The sequence below is a fragment of the Myxocyprinus asiaticus genome, chromosome 14 (assembly GCF_019703515.2).
Source record: "Myxocyprinus asiaticus isolate MX2 ecotype Aquarium Trade chromosome 14, UBuf_Myxa_2, whole genome shotgun sequence".
In the NCBI taxonomy this organism is placed as follows: domain Eukaryota; kingdom Metazoa; phylum Chordata; class Actinopteri; order Cypriniformes; family Catostomidae; genus Myxocyprinus; species Myxocyprinus asiaticus.
In genome coordinates this window covers 37972005-37995667 of record NC_059357.1, presented here as the reverse complement: position 1 = coordinate 37995667, position 23663 = coordinate 37972005, and the positions used below count along the sequence as shown (strand labels likewise).

The 23663-nt window shown below is 36.9% G+C and overlaps 1 protein-coding gene across 2 annotated transcripts in view; it reads left to right on the top strand.

Annotated features, from left to right (window-relative positions):
- Positions 1-23663, top strand: part of LOC127451630 (tubulin-specific chaperone D-like) — a 60661-nt gene that overhangs the window by 14570 nt on the left and 22428 nt on the right. For both annotated transcript variants that reach the window (XR_007899122.1, XM_051716453.1), the window contains exons 14-31: positions 201-357; positions 11105-11162; positions 11253-11282; positions 12142-12227; positions 13429-13509; positions 13614-13687; positions 13824-13941; positions 14028-14088; positions 14186-14208; positions 14308-14339; positions 15609-15671; positions 16248-16324; positions 16430-16511; positions 16667-16785; positions 17778-17869; positions 19083-19223; positions 20064-20147; positions 21553-21711. Coding sequence is in view for 1 of the 2 variants with exons in the window: in XM_051716453.1 (XP_051572413.1) it covers positions 201-357; positions 11105-11162; positions 11253-11282; positions 12142-12227; positions 13429-13509; positions 13614-13687; positions 13824-13941; positions 14028-14088; positions 14186-14208; positions 14308-14339; positions 15609-15671; positions 16248-16324; positions 16430-16511; positions 16667-16785; positions 17778-17869; positions 19083-19223; positions 20064-20147; positions 21553-21711 (1537 nt within the window). In the remaining variant the exon portion in view is untranslated. The remainder of the gene's footprint in view (positions 1-200; positions 358-11104; positions 11163-11252; positions 11283-12141; positions 12228-13428; positions 13510-13613; positions 13688-13823; positions 13942-14027; positions 14089-14185; positions 14209-14307; positions 14340-15608; positions 15672-16247; positions 16325-16429; positions 16512-16666; positions 16786-17777; positions 17870-19082; positions 19224-20063; positions 20148-21552; positions 21712-23663) is intronic.

The following is a 23663-nucleotide window of genomic DNA, read 5'->3' as shown; positions in this document are numbered from 1 at the left end:
AAAAATAGTCATGTTTCTCCCACTGATTTCATATTCAATTTGAATTCAGCATGTGAATTGTGATTCTGATTTTGTAAATAATCGATATACCATTCAATGGTAAGGCCTACAGTATTTGAGCAGTATTGTTTGAAATGTTTTTGCAATACAAAACTAATGATTATTTTATGCCTAATGTTTTGTCTGTATCTTCTCTACAGTGGTGCCATTGATTGTAAAAGCTCTGACATATGATGAGAAAAGAGGAGCATGCAGCCTGGGCTCAAATGTCCGTGATGCAGCCTGCTATGTGTGCTGGGCTTTTGCCCGCGCCTACGAGCCCAATGAACTAAAGCCCTACGTCAACCAGATTGCCAGGTAACAAACCCACACCACTGACACAGCTATTGTACTTTACTGGAACATAATGCATCTAATTTGTGCCATTCATTAAATCTACATTTAAATCATAACATCAGTTTAAACCCCTAACCCTAAGTATCAAAATTTGTCACGTAACTTGTCCTGCACTGTTTGTGCTATGAACATGAATGATACCTCAAATCATGCAGCTTGATGAGAGGTGTGCTTATACTTGGCAGTCAAACTTACTATTCACATGGTGTGTGATAAAATGAAGAAAAAATCCCGAAGACTTACATTGAAGGAATGAACTGAGTCTTATGTATACTCAAAAATGTAACTGAAAGGAAAGCACCACTCACATTTTCAGAAAATGTTTAGAAAATGAGAATATATGGTTTACATAGAGCAGTTGGCACTGTATGCACTTATATTTTGCTTTATTTTGTTATTCATTATTCTAAAAAGTCCAGCTCAGTAGAGTTCTTGTGTGGCAGGCATATGGATCAAGCCTAGAGTTTTAAATGAAATATGATATATGAAAATATATACTTTTCCAACCCTGGAGGGAAGCTGACTCTTGTACAGCTCTGTTTATACAAACGCTTGATGTGACCATTCTTAGACCTTTGTGAAGGTGTTTTTGAAAGCTTTCCAGGAAGAAAGTTTTTTTTCCACCAGAACCAACTGTGGTTAGAGCTGATCTGATGTCAGTGACTGGTGAAAATGACAGCTTAACCCTCTGTGGTCTGAGGGTGTTTTGGGCCCTGGAGAAGTTTTGACATGCCTTGACATTTGTGCTTTTTTCAGTTGCTTAAAAACATATTAATGGCTAAAGTCTGATAACACTGTATTCAGCAGAAACGGGGCTGCAATAATACGTGAACAACATGTATGTACATGTTTGTATTTTTGAGAAAATAATCTTTATGCTTGGTTTTTGAAAAAACAACAATTTTAAGTCACTGAAATAAGGCCATATAACACATACTAAACATTTGACAAGACTTTTGAGAACTGGATCTTGTAGCCTAGAGTTTTTGCTACAAAATGATGTGAAAACCATCCTGATCACTCATTCATACAAAACAATATAGGCATTCAACTTTTGTAAGACACTTTTAGTGTTAGAAAGGCCACTAAAATATGCGAGGATGCGTGGATGATTATGAATATTGATGTGATTCACACCTGAGGAGACAAAGACCCCTCCCCTGAGAGAGAATGAATGTGAGGAGACTTAATGATTGAATGTATTATCTGATTAAATATTTTCTTTACATAAAGACTTTACTTAAAAACGTTAGACCTACACTACCATTTAAAAGTTTATAGATCTGTAAGATTTTTTTAAATGTTTTTAAAAGAAGTCTCTTCTGCTCATCAAAGCTGCATTTATTTGATCCAAAATACAGCAAAAACAGTGATATTGTGAAATATTTTTACAATTTAAAATAACTGTTTTCTATTTGAATATATTGTAAAATGCCATTTATTCCTGTGATCAAATCTGAATTTTCAGCATCATTACTGCAGTCTTCAGTGTCACATGATCCTTCAGAAATCATTCTAATATGCTGCTTTTCTAATATGGGCATATTTACAGCACATTTTACACATTTACACCCGAACAGATATTTGCAAGCACAAGCTTCGTTGATGATGATGAGGCAGCATAAACACTGGTTAAAATATAATCTAAACATTCATATTATTTTTATAGCATATTACATATATTTATATCATACAGCATACAATTTAAATACCTGCTTTAGCCGAAACAACATTTAAATGTAACTAAAACTTGCCTATTAGGACATATTTCAAATGTCAATACTCTGAATCCTGGCTGGCAAGTCTGGAAATAGTCCAACTAGTAAAATATGTCCATGTTTATATAAAATAGCATGTCAACTAATATGTAAGTAAAACTAAATGACTTACTCATCCAAAACTGTATCCTCGGCTGGATCAAGTCGCTCTTCAAAATGTAAACGTTCATCGTCGGAGTCCTGCTCTTCTTCTGAGGAAAATGTGAACTCTTCGTCACTATCCAGGACCATCTGTAGAGCTTCCTCACCTTTGTAGCATGCCATCTTCCAAACGCGCCGAAAAGTGAATGAACTTGATGTTTTTTAAGGCACTGTTGGGGGCGTTTACCATTTGCATTGATCGCCTCAGCACATTACCGTATGAATAACGCGCTCTGCTGGTGGGTGTGATCATATTAGCGATAATTAGCTGAGCCAGGAGAAACTGTACATCGCTTTGTTTCATACAGATTACATTGCAGAAGAATATTTGTTTTAAATTTGAATTGTTTTATTTAAAAGTAGACATTTTTAGCTTTCTGTAGACATATGTTTCATGTTTGTGTGATAAATATTCACGGAGTTTCAGTTCATTTGTGATGTGTTTCAGAAAGATGCTCGCAGAGACAGAGACGGCTGAAAGCGCACCCTGTTTATTTTCTTTATTTTAAAAAAGCACAAGGTTTTGTTGTTATTGTGAGTGTACACAAATAAAAGTAGACCCCTCATAGTCTCTAATGATGTCTTACACTTATCTGTATGCCCAAAAATTACGGAGTACTTTACGTTGTTTCCACTGTTATGAGGAACAAATCCAGCAGGACGCGCCAGCGTGTCCGTTGACACCAGAGGGTTAACTAGGATGGCTCTGTTGGGCTTACGGTTACACTTTCTATCCCAGTGGTTCCCAGTCCTGTTCCTGGAGGCCCCCCAACACTGCACAATTTGTATATCTCCCTTATCTGGCACAGGTCTTGGAGTCTCCACTAACGAGCTGATGAGTTGAATCAGGTGTGTTTGATTAGGGAGATATCCAAAAAGTGTAGTGTTGGGGGGCCTCCAGGAACAGGGTTGGGAACCACTGTTTTATCCAATGAAAATACAGTTTTTGTAAGTGAGGTTAGGCTGTGGAATTTGATTAGCGAGGCTGGCAGCAAATCTGCAGCCCACATACTGAGGGTTGTTTGTTCTTTAGTCAGTAAATTCTACACTATATGCCAGATGGAATGAAACCTTTTCTTCATACAACCTGTTAATTATTTGTACATATAAGTATGTGATTTTTCGAAAAGTTGATCTTTTATCCCAACTTAAAATGCAAATACAACTATGTATGTACAACTGTATTTTCCTGTTTAGTTTGTCTTATTTTGTCTGAATTCCAGGTTTAAAGTTGAATTATATTTTATCATTAAAAAAACTCTCTTTTCAAATTAATTCATAGAATTTTAATCAAATGAAAACAGGACAATTACTTTTCAACATACCATTGCATTATTTGTTATTAAATGAAGAGCATCTATACTGATCCTCACATAATCCAAAACCCAAAATTGTATTTATTATTATTATTTGGTCAAATACTGTGCTGCACAGTAGAGCATTACATTATTAATGAAAGCAGTGATGAAACTCTTTCTTGAGATATTGCTTAGTTATAATGTAATTATTATTAATTTATTATTATTAGCATTATTATTACTACTACTGTATTGAATATTACATTTTACTATACAGAAGTAATACATTTCTGTCGTATTTTTCAATTTCACACGTCTGTTTAAATGGAGCTTTTATTTTGGTGGAAAACCGGATGTTTTTGACGGCATCGCTTCTCACCTCCAGAAAAACAGTTTGCTATATGGGCTAACATGCTTATTAAACCGAAAAAGACTATGATTTAATTATTAACAGTGCATTCAGAAAGTATTCAGACCCCTTTTTTTTAACATTTTGTTATGTTGCAGCCTTATGCTAAAATGCTTTTATTCATTTTTTTTTTTTTTTTTTTTACGTCAATCTACACTCCATACCCCATAATGTCATAGCAAAAACTAGATTTCTGATAACTTTGCAAATTTATTAAATAGAAAAAACTGAAATATCACACTGACATAAGTATTCAGACCCTTAACTCAGTACTTAGTTGAAGCACCTTTGGCAGCGATTACAGCGTCAATTCTTTTTGGGTATGATGCGACAAGCTTTGCACACCTGGATTTGGGAATTTCTGCCATTCTTCTCGGCAGATCCTCTCAAGCTCTGTCAGGTTGGATGGGGACTGTCGGTGGACAACCATTTTCGGGTCTCTCCTGAATTCAATTGGGTTCAAGTCCGGGCTGGGCCACTCAAGGACATTCAGAGTTGTCCCTAATCCACTCTTGCATTGTCTTTGCTTTGTGCTTATGGTCATTGTCCTGTTGGAAGGTGAACCTTCGGCCCAGTCTGAGGTCCTGAGCGCTCTGGGCCAGGTTTTCATTAAGGAAATCTCTGTATTTTGCTGCATTCAGCTTTGTTTCAACCCTGACCAGTCCCCCAGTCTCTGCTGCTAAAAAACACCCCCACAGCATGATGCTACCACCACCATGCTTCACCGTTGGGATGGTATTGCACAGGTGATGGGCAGTGCCTGGTTTTCTCCAGACATGATGCTTGGAATTGGGGCCAAACAGTTCAAACTTCGTTTCATGACCAGAGAATCTTGTTTCTCACAGTCTGAGTCCTTTGGTACTTTTTTACGTGTCTTGCTCTGAGGAGAGGATTCCATCTGGCCACTCTGCCATAAACCCCAGATCGGTGGAGTGTTGCAGTGACGGTTGTCCTTCTGCACTCTCCACTGTGCTCTTGGGAACCTTCAATGCAGCTGAAATTTTTTTGTAGCCTTCCCCAGATCTGTGCCTCGACACAATCCTGTCTCTGAGCTCTGCAGGCAGTTCCTTTGACCTCATGGCTTGGTTTTTGCTCTGATATGCATTTTCAGCTGTAAGACCTTATATAGACAGGTGTGCCTTTCCAAATCATGTCCAATAAATTGAATTTGCCACAGGTGGACTCGATACTATTGATCATGGCTTATTAATGAAGAAACTGGAGAGATATGGTATTAGAGGGATTGTTTATTCATGGATAAAAAGTTAGCTTGATGGCAGATATCAATATGAACGAATAAATAATGTCAAATCTGATTTATCAAAAGTTACTTGTGGGGTTCCACAAGGTTCAGTGCTTGGCCCCAAACTGTTTATACTATATATAAATGATATATGTAAAGTCTAAAAATTCCTAAGATTTGATCTATTTGCTGATGACACTAATTTATATTGCTCTGGGAAAAGTTTGGAGCTTCTAAATACAGTAGAAAGGGAATTTTTTTTATATTAACAAATTATCATTGAATCTAAGTAAAACAAAGTTTATTATTTATTGCAAAATTATATAAAACTAAAGATATCTTGAATTAGAAGCCACTGTATATACTGTATTGCTGTTTCGTAGTTCCATACATTACTTACTCTGTGGAGGTATGGGGAAACACATGCAAAACTAACACTAATCCAATTTTCAGGCTACAGAAGAGAGCTATAAGAATTGTAAATTGATCGGATTATTATGAACCAACCAACGCATTCTTTATTAAATTACATGCTTTAAAATTTTGTGATCTAATTTATCTTAAAACTGCACAGATATTGAACAAAGCACAAAATAATTGAATTCCTATGTATATTCAGAGGTTGTTTGAAATAAGAGAGAGCCAGCTATGAATATGCATGTTTAAAAAACCATGGGTATGGACAAATATAAAAAAATAGATGTACAACTGTCAAAGGGGTAAACTTGTGGAATAGTTTCAACAAGGAATTAAGAATGTGTAGTCCACTTTGCAAATTCAATTAAAAAAATAAATAAATAAGGTGGTGAACAAATATATAACTGAGGTAGGATAATTATTGTGTATTAAATATTTGGAACTTTTGTTTTGCTACTGTTTTGTATTGTCTTTGTATAGTCTAATTATAGTGGTGAAAGGGATGCCTGTTAGGATATGTTATGTACAAAGGGTAGGCATAATAATCTAAAGCTTCATCCTACACCTTTTCAGTCAATATTCTTTGTTTTCCTTTTAAATTTAATGCTTTATTTTTAGTTACTTATTTTTATGTGTATTCATTTTGGAAAATTGTTAATAAGGATAAACAAACAACCAAAGTGTAGAAACATCTCAAATATGATCCAGAGAAATGGGATGCACCTGAGCTTAATTTCAAATGTCATAGCAAAGGGTCTGAATACTGTCAATGTGATATTTCAGTTTTTTTTTAAATAGCAAATTTATACAAAATAAATCAAAGTTATCAAAAATCTAGTTTTTGCTTTGTCATTATGGCGTATGGAGTGTAGATTGATGTGAAAAGAATAATTTAAAGCATTTAAGCATAAGGCTGCAACATAACAAAATGTGAAGAAAACAAAAGACATTTTATAAAATACAGTTCTGAATGCACTGTAAATGTATAGTCTGCATGTGCAACATGCTTCATAGTGAATAAAGTGCTTTGCTCTTTGTCATTAATACACACACAGAGCTCACTTGATGTTAATGATGCAGTGGCTTCTCACATTCACTTACTGTTGAAGTTTGCAGCTCATGCAGACCGTAAATCTCAGCCTTTTGCGATTTATCACACTAGGACATATCAAGATTTTAATTTGATTAACTGTGCATTTATAGATTAATTTAATTCCAAATATGTCAAATTCTGTGACGTTCTGCGTTTTATAGTTAATTTCCGTTTTTATGACTGGATTCCGCAATTCCTTCTGTTTTTTTCCGCAACACGGATATCATTGGGCCTATAAAAGCAAGCCATTTGTAGGTTGATTTTCCTGAAAATTGTAAACACTCTGGCTCTGTTTTGCAGGAGCGTGTAATAATTGTAACTCAAAAGCTGTTACAAAAATTAATCATGTCTGAATAGGGCTAAAGACAATGTTTTGTGCATTCTGTGGAGAATCGAGTTTAACCCTAGAATGCAGATGTAACTTCACCCCCCTAAATGCAGATATGGGTTAAAAAAAACAGCCCAGGTAAAATCTTGATGCATATTCTTTATAAAAAAGGAAAAAGAACTCTAATGATAATTTATTAATAATGTGCATTATTAAATAGTTGATATATATTTTATTCATTTATGAAGAGTTTCAGACACATTGAAAAATGGAGTAGGACAGAAAAGCCTGTATAACAGAAGTATGGGCAATGTCCATGTTTGGTGGTAAAATATGAAATGTTTGAACAATTCTACCCAATGGACTAGGATAAAATGTTGTTTACAAAAAAAAAAAATAAAAATAAAATTGTTATTAACTTGTTTCATGACAACCTTATGTACTCTATATTGCCATATGACACTATATTTCTTTATTACTTTATGTAGCTATATTTGTCATTTGGAGTGGTGATGCGTACTCAAAGAAAAGTCGCAGGTTCAAATATGCTAAGAAGTGGTCCAGGAGCTAAAACCATTGTGCTCTTGCCATGAACAAGGCATCAAACCTCAGATTGCTCAATGAGGATTGTCCCTGTTATAGGTATAATGTCAAAAACTTTGGAAAAAAAAAACAAGGGCTGAATAACAGCTTTTTATACTTGCATACTACACATAAATATGTATGCGAACATGGTATTTAACATATAATTAGTAACATAAATGGAAACTGAAAACAATCAATGACAGTGTTAAATGCATTGAATACCATAGGAAACACAGGAGTTAAATAGGAACCACATTTGCATTCTATGGGTAGCGATGCAAATTATCTACTAAATTTTTAAAAAGTCAGTTCACATGATAGAAGGCACCTTAACTGAGGAATACCTGGAGTGGCAGATCAGAAGACCACTTCATATAAATATTTGTGTCTTATAAACTAGATGCTGGGTCATTTTTGACCAACATATACGTTCTAGAATTAAAGGAGGGAATGCTTAATTCTTGTATTAGAAATCTCCCAAAAATGCTCCAGTTAACAGCCTCTTTTCATACCTGTTCACTCAGCTAGGTTTATTTACTGCCTTAAAACCAGTTTATACACCTCTCTCTGCTCAGAACCTCTCCCTGCTGAGACATACAGTTTAGTTTGTTGATCTATGCATTTGCGAGTACATTAATGCCTTTGGCGTGGAATGAGGATCAACAACCATAAACAAGCCTTTGTAATGTACACTTAGTTTTATTGTAAATATGATGAAAGACAAAGTACATTGTTTTAGGTCTTCGACATCACCCTAGCACCACTTACATTTCCTTTAAAACATATTTCGTTTTTATATTGCATTTATTGGATTGAATATGGCCAGATTCAGTTGAGTCTAATTCATCTCCGCTCTACTTAGAAAATGGCAAAATATGTATTGTGTAATTATCCTCATAATTCTGGCATTGTTTGAAAGTGGTGATGTGCAGTGATACAGTGATTATACAGTGATTCAGTTCAGGGAAACAGTTTCATCTGCAGAAAGCTTTTTTTCCTCCCAGGTTCAACAGTAAGTCCTTCAGTCATCATAAAAACGTAACAATATTATGAGAATCACAGCTGAAAGATGCTCCACTGGCCCCCCCCTCCCTGTTTAGGGCAAGTGTGGGCCTGCGAATAACTGACGGTGCACTTCGTGCTTTGCTCCTTCAGTTCCTCGGCCCTCCCCGCAACTTCCCTCCTCCCTACCGCAACGGTGCTGCCAGGTTTCGCCTGTTGTCGTGGGTTTCGGTCGCCATTTGGCACACAGGTTATAGGCCTGTCGAGTCCTGTTCGGATTTCATCAGCAGTCAAAGGTTCTTCTGTTTTCACGTTGATGTCTTTAAAAACTGTGTCATTGCTTGAAACTATTGGGGGTTTTTTTTAGGTTTTTTTTTTTTTACTGAATTCTGTAGAGTTTTCATACAAACATTTGCTCGTAAATGGATTCATTAGTTTAATAAATCACCTATGGACCCTTCCTTTTCATTGCATTTAATAGTAGCCTTTTAATTTTTAGAACACTTGGTTAAAGCTTAAAATCAAGTAAGTCAACAAAAGGGGTGGGAATTCACAGGGACCTGACGATATGATATTAAAGCAATATCCCGCTCACAATCGAATGGGATTCAAAACTGATTTATTGAGTTGTTTAACTTGTTTCTCATTCATCTTAATTGGACTTTGATACTTTGCACAACTTCTTATCACTTCACTGTAAAGCCAGCGAGTTTTTCATTACTCGAAAGCCCTTGAATTCCAATTGTACTGAGGATCTGAACGGACATCGTTAAAAATCAAACAAGTTATAGACTTGTATTCATAGCTCATTTTGAGTTTGTATTTTGGTCCAATAGAAAACATTTAAATGTTCGTTGACCATATGCTGCAGTACATTTCAACTTCTCACACAATTTCTTTCATCCCAAAAACACTAATGAAAAGTATTCATTTTGTCATTAGAACAAAGAAACATTATCATGAGGTAAAATAGTGCACAACAGAAAAATATCGACTGCAGATATTTGCTTGATACTTTAAAATATGCTGTTAAAATGTATCTGATACAAATTGTGCAATGAAAGGCCACGAGGCCAACAGAGTTTATCGAAAGTCGCCTTTCCAAAAACTGAGGCCAAAAATAATTTGAATATTTAACTGTCCAAAGAAAAGTCATGGAATCTCTTGATAAATATTATATTATAATATATAATTTTATACATTACATATATAAAAAGTATATCATTTTTAATTTTAATTTTTTTTTAACTAAATTTTATCCCGTTTTCTCCCAATTTGGAATGCCCAATTCCCACTACTTAGTAGGTCCTCGTGGTGGCACGGTTACTCACCTCAGTCCGGGTGGCGGATGACAAGTCTCAGTTACCTCCGCTTCTGAGACAGTCAATCCGCGCATCTTATCACGTGGCTCGCTGTGCATGACACCGCGGAGACTCCCAGCATGTGGAGGCTCATGCTACTCTCCGCGATCCACGCACAACTTACCACATGCCCCATTGAGAGCGAGAACCACTAATCACAATCACGAGGAGGTTACCCCATGTGACTCTACCCTCCCTAGCAATTGGGCCGATTTGGTTGCTAAGGAGACCTGGCTGGAGTCACTCAGCATACCCTGGATTCAAACTCATGACTCCAGTGGTGGTAGTCAGCGCCAATACTCGCTGAGCTACCCAGGCCCCCTAATTTTTTGCATTTTAAATTCTTTCACCATATGTGTTTAGGTAATTTACCGTTAACCAATTAACAGGCTTTTACTGCATTTTTACATTTTCTCTGTTAAAATTACTGAAATTTTAATCATAGCATAAACAGACAGCATTATATTATGAAAGGCATTTCAAATCAGTTTCACCCCAATTCCTTTCATAGTTGTATGTCCACTGGTAAGATCCATAGTTTGCTGCAAAACTAAAATCCATCCCACACACACATTTATTTTGTGAATCGTATGGTTTGTAACAGAAAAGCCTGTTCTCAAAAAACGCATTGACAGAGAAGTTCCTTGTTAATACCAATGTTTTTTGGACATTTTACTATGATGCTACCAATGTATTATTTGAAGTATCCTGGAGTACCATATAAAGGGTTGTATTAATATGGTAATCATTCATTGCCGTGGTCCTGTACTTACTGTAAGGGTGCTGACATTTTGTTCATATTTGAAATTCTTGATAATAAGGCAGAAGCAGTTGCATACATTGCATTATGTTGCAGATGTCAATTTTGTCTTTGAAGAGTTCAAATTTGGAAAACCTTAAATCTATATAGTGATTTAATTGTGCTAGATATTTTTACCACCGCATATGCTGTGGTTATATCTACAGTTCTACTCTACATTAAAAAATATATTTGTATGATCAAATTACAGTGTGATCACCATTTATCATTCATCATTGTCTCTACCTTCACAGTGCGCTGGTCATTACAACTGTATTTGACAGGAATGTGACATGCAGGAAGGCTGCCTCTGTGAGTTATCCTTAGATAATCCCTCAGTGAACTACATACATTAAGAAATGTCAGGAAATGAAATGTATATTTATTTTCTTTGTTGTTTAGGCTGCATTCCAAGAGAACGTGGGCAGACAGGTAACAGGGAAACCAATATACTTAAACACTATGCAAGCCAATTACAAACACCTACACTGACCTGCTGTCGAACTGGCCGTATTTTATAAAGTCTGTCGAGTCTGTGTATGGCACTTTCCACAAATGCGGTACAAAATAGGGCCTAAATCTCTTACAAAATGAAGACATTTTCTTTCTTTTTCAACAAATGGTCAGTGAAAGGAGGAGTTTAACCTTCAACAAATGTAGATTATTGAAAAAAATTACAGATAAATTATTTTTCTTTCAATACCATGGTTTACAGGGTTGAAGGTTGAGCTTGAATAATGCAGTTTACAGTACAACTCATGTAAAAGGTAATTAAATGGAATGAGATTATTTACATGTCAAAACAATGTTACTTCTTGGGTGTCTTAATTTTAAAGAATATTTCATTTTTTGTAATGGGGGAAAATCATTCCAGGGTAGCACACAAACATTACGTTTTTGGTCATTAAGATTAGTTCATTAATTATTATTTTTTGGACTATGATTAATTGAATATCACTGTAACAGAATACGTAAAAAAAAAAAAAAACATAAAAAAAAATTGTTGTATGATTTTATTTGTTGGATGCAGTCAATAAGGTCATGACCTCTAAAGTAGGACAGGCATGCGTTGTGTTTAAACTTTAAAACCATCTACTTTTCATTCTATACAACTACAAGTTTATCTAACATACATAATAATTATCACAACAAAAAAACATGGGATTTGTGCATCTAATGCTTTAAAAAAGGAAAGGGACACCAGATTGTATCATATTTGTGAAAAGTGCTATATCCTGTTTCTGTAGCAAGCGCTGGGTTTCTAATGCTCTTTTATATCCTGTCTACACAGGGCACCTTCCCCCACGGCATAGATATTCTCACAGCCGCAGACTACTTTACAGTCGGTAACCTGAATAACTGCTACTTGACAATCAGGTAAGAAATATAGAGGAGAAAGAAGAGCAGTTTTAGCATGCTTAATTGAGCCCCATTGTGCTCCTGAGTACACACTGTGAACATTACAGCGACAGGTATATCAGTCATACCCATTCTGAGAACAGTTAGACAATACAAAGGCATGCACAGTGTGGTACGATACCTGTTTGGAATGATTTGAATGCTTCAGTGAATGAGGCAGCGGTTATGCTGTTGCGTCTTTAAGAAGGGTCCACCCTCCAGAAAAATGACACCATTTGACAATAGCATCTCTGCTTAGAGAAAGAGCGATATGAAAAATGCTAGCCTTAGGGAGCAAAGAGCCATAATCGAAGTTTTGAAAAAAGGTTTTGCTATTGTGACAACATTATAAGGCACTACTCTTTAAATTATAAATTATAAGCTTCACATTTCTGCCTTTTAAATCTCATTCACTTCAGTTGTAAGTGCCCCACTGTAACCTTGCTTTAAAGAAAAGGAGAAGCGAACATTGGAAATCAACATTAGGCAACAAATGTTGTCGATTGAGCCGAACTTGTGCTGACCCCAGAATATTCCTTTAAAGGAGACCTACTGTATCGTGGAATGATTTTCCACGCTCTTTTGGAATAAAACATTTCAATGTACTAATGTACTATGTTGACATATTCTGTGCATCCACAATGCAAAGCTCCCTCGCCAATTCATCCTGATCATTTATGAAAATGATGCTGCACAAATGGGTCATTCTGAAATCATTGTACGTTTATACATTTGTACAAACATTTTGTACAGTTTACATTTATTTATCAACTCCTGTTCAGTATTCAGCAACTTGAATCCATCCTGATGAACAACTGCTGGTAGTTTTCGAATCAGAGAGGTTAGTCAATGATAATGGAGGTAATTTACCTATAGAAGTCTTAAAGACACCGTAGCAAAACAGTCTGTTTAATTTTAAAGGTCTGTTTTTGATGCAAGAAACCTTGATGTGCATTGTAAATGAACTTCAGGGGGAAAAAAATCTACAAAATGTAGCATATGGCCCCTGGGTTACAGTCACCTGGATTAACTTGAGGTCAAGTGTCACAATAGTGATAGCTCAATGATTAGCCCTCTAGCGGGATTCAAATGTCCAGCCTTTCGGTATCAGACTAGATATTTAACCACAGATATTACACCACCATCCGTGTTTTATGACTTTTTGTCATTTGTTTTTCAGTGTGTACATCACTGGTTTTGAGGAATACACCAAACCTCTAATTGACCATTTGGTGGCTATGAAAGTCAATCACTGGGATGGGTAAGAATATGTTTATTGATTTGATTACTTTTTGTGCTTATTTGTCTTTTTTTTTTTTTTGTCTTTTTTTTTTTTGAGTGTGTATTTTCATTTATATTACTCAGAGTGATCAGAGAGCTGGCCACAAAAGCACTGCACAATCTAACTGTCCAGGCCCCTGAATACATGGCCAACACTGGTGAGAAGAACTTCTTCATATGTCTATAAACGTTTGGCCAGTGAATGTCATGCCCAGAAGATGGTTCGCAACATTCACAGATATCAGATAATACCACTTGATTTAATTCTGTCCCCATCGCGCCTTTAAATTTCAGTGTTACCCCAACTGCTGCCCATGGCGACAGGGATGGACCTACACGGTCGTCATGGCGCTATCCTGGCCTGCGCTGAGATTACTCACACCCTGTATAAGCTCGCTGCCAAGAACAATAGGTCACACCGCACTCACTTTCTGGTTACCACGTCTGACCTGGATCACATTTCGGTAACAATAATAACGATTTTATCTTTCTTTACAGTTCTGTGACTGACTTCCTCTTATCTGACACCATTGAAGGCCTCAAGGGCATTCATCAAAAGGTCAGCAGAAACAGTCTCTTAGTAAATATCTTTATCTCAACTGTAAAACAAGGGCATTTAATTGAAACTTACCCTCCAAATATGCATTCACTCACAGCTCTCTGACAGAAAGCAGTACAGGTGAGTACTTGCCTCATTAGCCAGCAGGTAACTGACATCAAAGCCTTTCAGAGGGACTAATTTGTCTATAGTTTGTGACTGATGTGCTTTTCACCCTAGGGGATTTGGTGGAGAGCTCATGAGACCAGCTGGTAAGAACCAATTATTTGCAGTCTATTCAAATGATTGTGCTTCTTGCATTGAAATGATAAACAAATTTTGTTGAATGAGACTTTGGATGGTTGTTGCCTATATTTAGTGGTGCTTAATGTGGCAAACATATTTAAACATGTCTCACTATTGCTCGTACTTTGATTTAGGGATTTGAACAAACCTCTAATCCCAAGTATTGAACTTTGGCTCATAACTTAGCAACGCCCTGGCAACAATTATTATTATTATTTTATTTTTTTTTCATTTTTTCGAGAGACAAGGAGTTGTGTGACATGCGCTCTCTTTGGTTCACTGAATTGCAAAGTGCTTTTTGCATGTGATATTTCTTAAAAGTGTTGGCTATAATAAAGGGGTTGCACAGACTAGTCGACTACAACAAACGTAGTCGACACCAACAGCCTGAAATCGACTAGTCGCTCACTATATGATTTTTAAAACATGTCTAGGAAATACAGCGGGTGTGAAGTCTGGTGGCTCTGTACTGAAAAGGCGCAGTGGCTCAAATATAGGATGTGATGTTCTGTCAGACTCGCATTAAAGGACACACACAGAATGCACTTCAGAACTGGTGTTTGACGCTCTGCTCAACAACGCAACACATCAGCATGTCAACAACAATCTTGCTCATTCACCGTATCAGTATTGCACATGCGCATAGCACTGTATCAACACTAATAATATTCAGAACATTCCATAGGCTACTCTGATAAAGATGACACACATTCTACGGTAACCTGCAGTGTATCCAAATTGGCTTTCAAATATAAACAATATACTACTGTTATGCTCACTTGGATGTTGTCTACTCCTTCAAAAGCACAATTCAGTGACAGTTAGAAAACCAGTTCAATTTGGAGTCCGATGACATGACAGAATACATCCCGACTGTCAACTTTGTGTGTTGGGACATCTGACTTGGATGCTGTTCGCTCCTTCAAGAACGCGATTCGACAACAGTTTAGAAAAACGCTTCTTGTTGGAATCCAGTGACATGACGGAATGTATCCCCATTGTCGTCTGCACGCTAGATCCCGTGGCCACCTGAAACCATTCGAACAATCGGCTGCAAGAGGACAGCTCTGCGGTGGTTTGGCGGTGGAATGACATCACGACTAGTCGAATTCGACTCGACTACTGGGCTCGACTAGTCGACTATTAAAAATCAGTATTTCCTGCAACTCCTACCATAATATGAAAGGCCTGGTGACCATTAGCCATTTAACACTCAGACCTTTGTCTTTTTGCAGTCTGTGGCCTTATTGAAAAGCTGTCTCTCTCCAAGATGCCATTTAAAGATGACCCAGTTATTGGTGAGTCAACCACTCCACTATACACTCACTGAGCACTTTATTGGGAACACCTGTACAATGATTATTGTGCGATTATCTAATCAGCCGATCGTGTGGCAGCAGTGCAATGCATAAAATCAGAATGGTGTAAAAAAATGTGATCTCAGTGATTTCGACTGTGGTATGATTGTTGGTGCCAGATGGGCTGGGAGCTTAGTCAGAATGGTGCCAAAAAAAACAAACAAAAAAACAAAACATCCAGTGAGCGGCAGTTCTGCGAACGGAGAGTAGTCCATCCAACTTATGTGTCATATGCCAAGAAGACAGGTTTCAGGTTTTTGTAAAATTGTAGTTTTCTTTTTTTTTTTTTTTTTTTTTAGAAAATCTTGACATCCTTTGTGCATTCATGACCATAAGAAGCTTTTCACAGTTGCTTGTGTTCATGCGAGACAGTTGTTTAGTGCTAAAAACAATGCATGTTCTCACGTGATCATGAGTACCGCTATGACGAGCTTCTCTCTTTGCACTCATGTATGTGCAGCAGATGTGATTAGTTGATTTGGATTGTAAATTAGTGTGTATTATGATTTCTTGCAGCTGGATGGCAATGGCTAATAGACGACAGCTTGAAGAACCTTCATCTGTTTTCTAGTGGGTCCAGACTGGGTATACAGGTACAACATCCTGCCTGTAGTCCCAAAGAAGCATATAATTGCACTGAATTTAGTAATTTTGCCAATATAGCTTTACTTAATGTAGTGTTTATGTGCTTTCTGAAGGATGCTGCAGTTTCAGCATTGGCAGCGCTGTGCCAACGGTTTTATCAAGTTGAACCGGGGGTGGCTGATGTGAAAATGCAAGGTACAGGGGAAATGAGCAAGAAATGAGCTCTGAACCATACCATTTATTAATTTATTTTCCATATACATTACATGGCCAAAAGTATGTAGATTTCCCCTTTTACTTAACAGCTTTTATAGCTCTATAATAGTGTTTGTGCATTTGTTGCTGTACAGAACAGTTGGTTAGTCAATACCTGTCTGCCTTGGAGAGTCCTGAGGTAATGACCCGCTGTGGCTGTGCTCTCGCCCTGGGCTCACTGCCTTCATTTATGATACATGGCAAACTACAGCAGGTAACACCCCCTGACTAACACGTCTCTCCTTGTCAGCAAAAAGTCTGTATTTAATCTGTTAGTCTGAGTATCAATGTTCCCTCTAATTTTTTACAGCACTGAGAAAATACAAATTTCTCTGAGCGCAAACTTCAAAACTGTGAGCAACTTGCGCAAAAATGTCTTCTGTGACCATACTAGTAGTCTACATAAAAAGGGCATGTTACCATAAACTAATATAGTTTTGGATGACTTACTCTCTTATGTTAACTGTTTTACAACAAGTACAGCAACTAATAATAATATGAAAGTACAATATTTAAACAGCCACGTTTTATTAAACCCATATGCATATATATATATATACACACACACACACACACACACACACACAGTATTGTGCAAAAGTTTTAGGCACTTGTGAAAAATATTGCATTGTGAGGATATCTTCAAAAATAATGCCATAAATAGTTTTCATTTATCACTTAATGTCATACAAAGTCCAGTAAACATAAAAAAGCTAAATCAATATTTGGTGTGGCCACCTTTGCCTTTAAAACAGCACCAATTCTCCTAGGTACACCTGGACACAGTTTTTCTTGTTTGTTGGCAGATAGGATGTTCCAAGCTTCTTGGAGAATTCACCACAGTTCTTCTATCTATTTAGGCTGTCTCAATTGCTTCTGTCTTTTTATGTAATCCCAGACTGACACGATGTTCAGTGGGGGGCTTTGTGGGGGCCATGACATCTGTTGCAGGGCTCCCTGTTCTTCTATTTTAATCTTTTCTATTTGCAAAAGTAATGTTTGGGAGTCTAACGTTTATATTTCCTATTGACACACTAAAGCTGAAGATATAAATAACCATCTTAAGACAAATGCTTTTGTGAAACATTTTATGTGCTTAAGACTTTTGCACAATACTATATATATATATATATATATATATATATATATATATATACACATACATGTATATATACTGACATCATGGTACGCATGTGTGTTTTCTAGATCTTGTCTGGGCTCCAGGCAGGCTGTAAAGTGGCAAAGAAAGAGGAGAGTCTAACAGAAGGCAGGAGGGATGCGGCCATAGCCATGTCACAGTGAGTAATTCCTCTGCACCTGAAAAACCAGTCTGCCCCAGCCTGGTCAACACCCGCTCCTTCCTGCTGGACCTGAAATTCATTACTGTTTCATGACACTGCTTTGTCCCGTCTTGCATCGCATGTTCATGTATCATGAGCTAGGTTTGACTTGATACCATAATTTTCGACTGTGGTATGATACCAGCTCTGATACCTTGATGTCCATGGTGACCAGATCGATGCCTTGATGCAAACAGTTTTAGGTAGACAGTTGAATATGCATGATAGATTTGCATATCATATAACATAAGCCAGTAATTAAACAGCAGTTTGCCCCGGCCCTTTAATCTGATTGCTTTGGCTTTGTTTGGAACGGTTTTGATTAGCAGAGAAAAAAATAGACAAAATAACAGTCTATATACAGTAAAGCGCAACAGTCTGGTTCCGTAAGTAAAAATAAATTTTCATAAGGGAATTTATTATTAATGATAACTTACAAACCTTTAAAGACAGACCTACTGTGAGCTCCGAGGTTGTAAATCGTTGATAGATTCATCTGCTAAAGTCGTCATGGATTGTGTTGTTTCAGCGTAATAATAATAATAATAATAATAATAATAATAATAAAAATTTGTTTAAATCTGAATGTTGTCTAATTTTCCAATAATTTTTTACTTCGTTTGTAAAGTCATCTCTGAGCTGGTTGGTTTGGTCCATGGCTTAGAACTCTTTTATGACCAACTTTATGAAATCCCAATGGGAAAAACTCTTCTGAAACCAAGATGGCTGAAAAAGTGGGTGGGCACTGTTGTGCACTATTGTGTCTAAAAAGTTACTTGAACTTGGTTTCTAGAACTGTTGTGCAAAAGCAGTATCAAATATATTATATACTGAAATACAAATTAAATCTGTTACTTAGAGATAGATAAGGCCCATCGTTAAATCAAGCAGGTCACATCAACTAACTATTTATAAAGGTCTTATAAAACTTGCGAACAAATGATCATCATGACTCAAGCAGCTTGTGTCAGCATATTTTCCAGTATTCCAGAATATAGACATTATGCATAGTATTTGAGCAAGACAAGAACAATTAGCATACCTTGCCCAAATGTACGCACAAGAATATGAATAATATTCGCAGAAAGCCAAACTGGGCATCATATACTTTCTAAATTTTAAATGTATGCTGTATACCGCGACCCTATCCTGCACTTTCTTGTCCTCTCAGGGTGTGTCTAGCTGTTGGAGTGTGTGCGCAAGGCAACCCAGACCACGTCTTGTGTGAAAGCAACATAAGAGCTGTGTATGAAGCCTTGTTGGACTGTATGAACGACTACAGCATGGACAGCCGAGGGGACGTCGGGGTCTGGTGAGTACAGTGCATTCTTAGTGGTGCCTGTGGAATGCACTTTTGAAGTCACTTCTCACACATTCCCTGAGGCCACGTTTATCTGAGCTTGCCTAGAGGAATGTCACCATGCCTGCCTGCCACTGTCCTGCAGCCTGCCCCTCTTTACCCAACAAGTGATGCATTCCCTACCTTCTCAGGGTGCTCAGGGAATGCCTCCAGGCATAGCAAAACTTCAACACGACAGTGGAAATGTCATCAGTGAACAAACAGTTGCCCGAAAAGTATTTAGACACTCAAGAAGCTCTTACAATTATGAATGTCATTGCATTAGATAAAATATCAAACCAAGTGGTATCTGTAAACAAATAATGCTTGAACTTTTCATCATACAAACTTCAATTACATTTAACAAACTGGTGTTAAAGTCATTTTAGTGGATGAATGAATGAAGTAGGTTCCCCTCAAGTTCACACAGGTGTCCTAGCAGAGTAACCACAGTGTAGTTTATCACATTCACTATGAGCATATTTGACAACCAGAAAGTGTCTAATATATTTATTTATTTATTTATTCTTTAACACGCCTTTTTGTAAAATGTTTTGCTTAAGAAGTGTCTTGTTCTATCTTTATTCAAAAAAAACAAAACAAAAATTATCTTGGGTTGTTGTTACTTTGTTATCCAGTGCATATATTCATCCATGTCTATATTAAGTTTCCAAATACTTTTTGGAGCCACTGTATGCAGTTATCATAACACTTATAACAAAGTAATATTTAAAGCCTCCATAGTTTGGTTGTGGTACTTTAGAGCACTATGACACACAGTGCAGCTTTTACTATTTTGTCCTTGTGTTTTAGGGTTAGGGCGGCAGCGATGAGCAGTCTCATGGATGTGACCATGCTGGTGGTGGCGTCTGCTCCAGAGCTCCTCTCCTCTGATCTGTGAGACACTCAAAATCTACCATAACGTCAAACCAAGTGCATTGTTTAACATTTAACATTTAACATTGTTGTTGCCACATGAAGTGGTTGACTGATACCATTATCGATATAAAAAGAACAGTGGCTGATGGCAGATATAATGCATTCATTTGGATTGCAATATGATGATGGCAAATATGATGTACACAGAATTGCTGAATTTAAAAAACACTTAGTTCACAAGTAGGGCTGTTGATTTAACACATTAATTTGGTGTGATTAATTATATAAAAAATGACAGTTAAAATAATGACTCAATTAATCATTTCCCTGGACCGTAATAAGGAGTATTGCCACCATCGGAGCAATTCAACCTTGAAGTACCACCTGTTTTCAGCAGGGGGCAGTAAGCGAAAATCCAATGAATAGGCAATGCGCAGCTGTACAGACAGCTAACTAAACGCTTGCTTGACACTAGTGACAGCACAACATGAGGACGTGATCTTGTGTTCAAACAACTGTAAGGAGCACAATCCCCAATGCAGGGATTTTAAGAGGTGTTTTTCTAAGTTTCAAACTACATTTAACTTGACACAGTGACCTTAAAACGCAGTTTATGATGCAACGCAACCAAAGTGAGCCGCAAAAGCGTCCGTCTGTTGAAGTTGTTCATTGACACGTCCTTTGAAAAGCCCTTATAATAAATCTAGCTCGGACAGATTGACGAATTCACTTGCAAAATGGATTGCTGTGGAATGTTGGCCAATGATAGGCTTATGTTCAATAATATGGAAATAAAGAATATATTGCGTTCTAAAGCTACTTTTTGTATTGTCTTATCAATGCCTTACTCATCTGCCACAATAATGTAATCTATTTTAATTATCTGTTTTATTATTATTATAATATATGCTATTTAGTAATTGTTTAAATATAACTATTTATCATTTATAATCATTTAATAATAATACTGAATTACTGTTATCTGGGGGCCTTTCTCAGCAAATATTTATATATGCGATTAATTTGGTTAATTAACAGGCATATCATTCAATCAATTCGATTAAAATTTTTAATTGATTGACAGCACTATTTACACTATATTTACTCAAAATTGACAAAAAAAAAAAAATGAAAAGAGAAAATATGCATTATCCATTCATAAGGCTTTTATTAAATTTGTCAATCTCACATTGGACAAATGACCACTTCTGTTAATCAGTTATCGGCCAATAATCTCAAATATCGGTTTATTAATTGGCCTGGCTGTTATGTCAGTCTGTCAGTACTTATGTAGTTGGCAGAGTCAATATTTCACACTCTAGGGTCACTATATGCAACATTGTATTCTCTTAAATTGGTGAAAACTTGAGGCCTGTTTACCTACTCATCACAGATTAATCAATATTTTTCTCTTTCACTGTAGTGTTCAGCGAATGATGTGCTGCCTGGCCCAGCAAGCTGCAGAGAAGATAGACCGCTACCGAGCCCATGCTGGCACCATTTTCCTTCGTCTGCTCCACAGCACGGAGCCTGCAGTACCTCACATTCCCCACCGGGAGGAGCTACTGATAATCTTCCCTCCGTGAGTGCCCCAGGGGTCTAACTGGGCTCCTGACATGTGCCCCATTTACAGTTTTCCAATCAGAATGAACTACACCATACTTATTTTCATGAACACCATATATGACTAAACAGTATTGGTCCCAATCCCATTATGTGCTAGGATGAAAATTTAACTTGATCTGACCTAAAAACCTTAAGAAGGTTTATGCTTGTTGTGTCTGGACAAGTGCGTAATGGGCGCACACCAAATGCTGTGACGTCATCACAGCGTCAGTGTGCATCGCATCTATAAACGCTCTGTTTTGCGCGGCCGTGCACATACCAGTTTTGTGAGCGCGCACTTTTGCCTGTGGCACTTTAATTTCATTGCACTAATTTGAGGGAAGGTTGGCTGGCCAGATGCGCCTCTGTACTAAACAGTTTGGCCACGTTCACACAGCAGCAGAATACAGTTGTCAGTCCTGTATTTAAGTGCTTAATACAGTTACGTACAGTTATTACAGTTATTTATGAGAGTGACCAAATTCTGTAACCGAACTGACATCGTAAATGTTCAGGACTCAATGTGTGAACCTGTGCTGTGTGAATGGAACCATACTGGACAACTAGTTGTCAGTCACGTCACATTATGTGAGAGCATGTCTCAAGGTTTCAACTTACGGAGACGAAGATATGAGCTTTCTGTCATCCGAAGATCCAGCCGTGCAACACAAAATCTGTGCTCTACACTTGGTTCAAAAGTATTCAAAGCTGCCGCTGGTTAATTATGAGTTCAGTGCATGAACTCGCACCTTGTTTGGACACGTTTATTTAATAATGTGGTGTCAATTGTAATAAGACATGCCAGTTTTATGGATGTTGCCATCTTTGATATTTTCTTTAGTCACCGTCACTATGGTTACAGGTGTTAGAATACAGTCGTGACTTTGATTGTTCGTTCATTCATTCAAGCCGCTACTGTAAGATGTTGTATGAGCAGGACATTTCAAGTCTTACACCTGTAAGTAAATGCGGTTGTCAATCCCAAACACTGACTGTGTGAACGTAGCCTTTTTGAGGCAGAAAACATCTACCACAGATAATGACTGCAAATATTGTTAAAAATCTGTTTTTTGCCTGAACAGTTAAATTGCTTGTTGTTTTTCTTGTTTTGAGTATTTATATAAAGTAGGTCCAAAAGTACTTTTTGTAATTAAACCTCGAAATGAACACGGATTTAATCAAAATTTGAACATCAAAAATGTATTAGTAATATTTAATATTGCAGAATTTTTCAGTCTCTAATCAAATATTTGCAAACATGTGACATTGACCATGTTAACAACTTTGTACAAAAGACTTTGTACACATTATGCTTTTTGAAACATTCTCGAATCATGCTGGATAACATGGATCATCACCAGTTTTACACAAACATGTGTAGTCCATGCCAGCTTGAGTGCATGCTGTCTTTAGAGCAAAAGGGGTCATACCAAATACTGTGCAATTCTGGAATTCATCTAAAGTTTTTCAAATTATTTTCAAAACTTTTCACTCAAATTGTATTAAATAAAATAGATTAAATTAAAATAAAAAATAGACAAATTTTTACTAGTGGTCTGGTCTCCTATTGTTAGTAGTAGACCCATTTTAAGAGGTCTATAACACTGAATGCGTTTTTTTTTTATGTGTTAGGCGTTTTTGACTATTGCGGCACAATAGACACAGGTTAAAAAGAACTTCAGCTTTTAAAAAGGCATTTCGAGACACCTGCACTCTGCTCTTTTCGTGGTGATTTGTTTTAGTGCAAGAATGGATTCTGTCTGAACGGCCCCTAAGAATGGAAGCATTTGTCCACTACCTTTTTGTACACTGATTGAAAATGTCCAAACACAGGCTACTTGTGACTAGGGCTGGGGGGATATGATGATATATAACGTGACAACGATATAAAGTGTCAGTTGATAGAGATTTTGCTATATAATGTGCTGT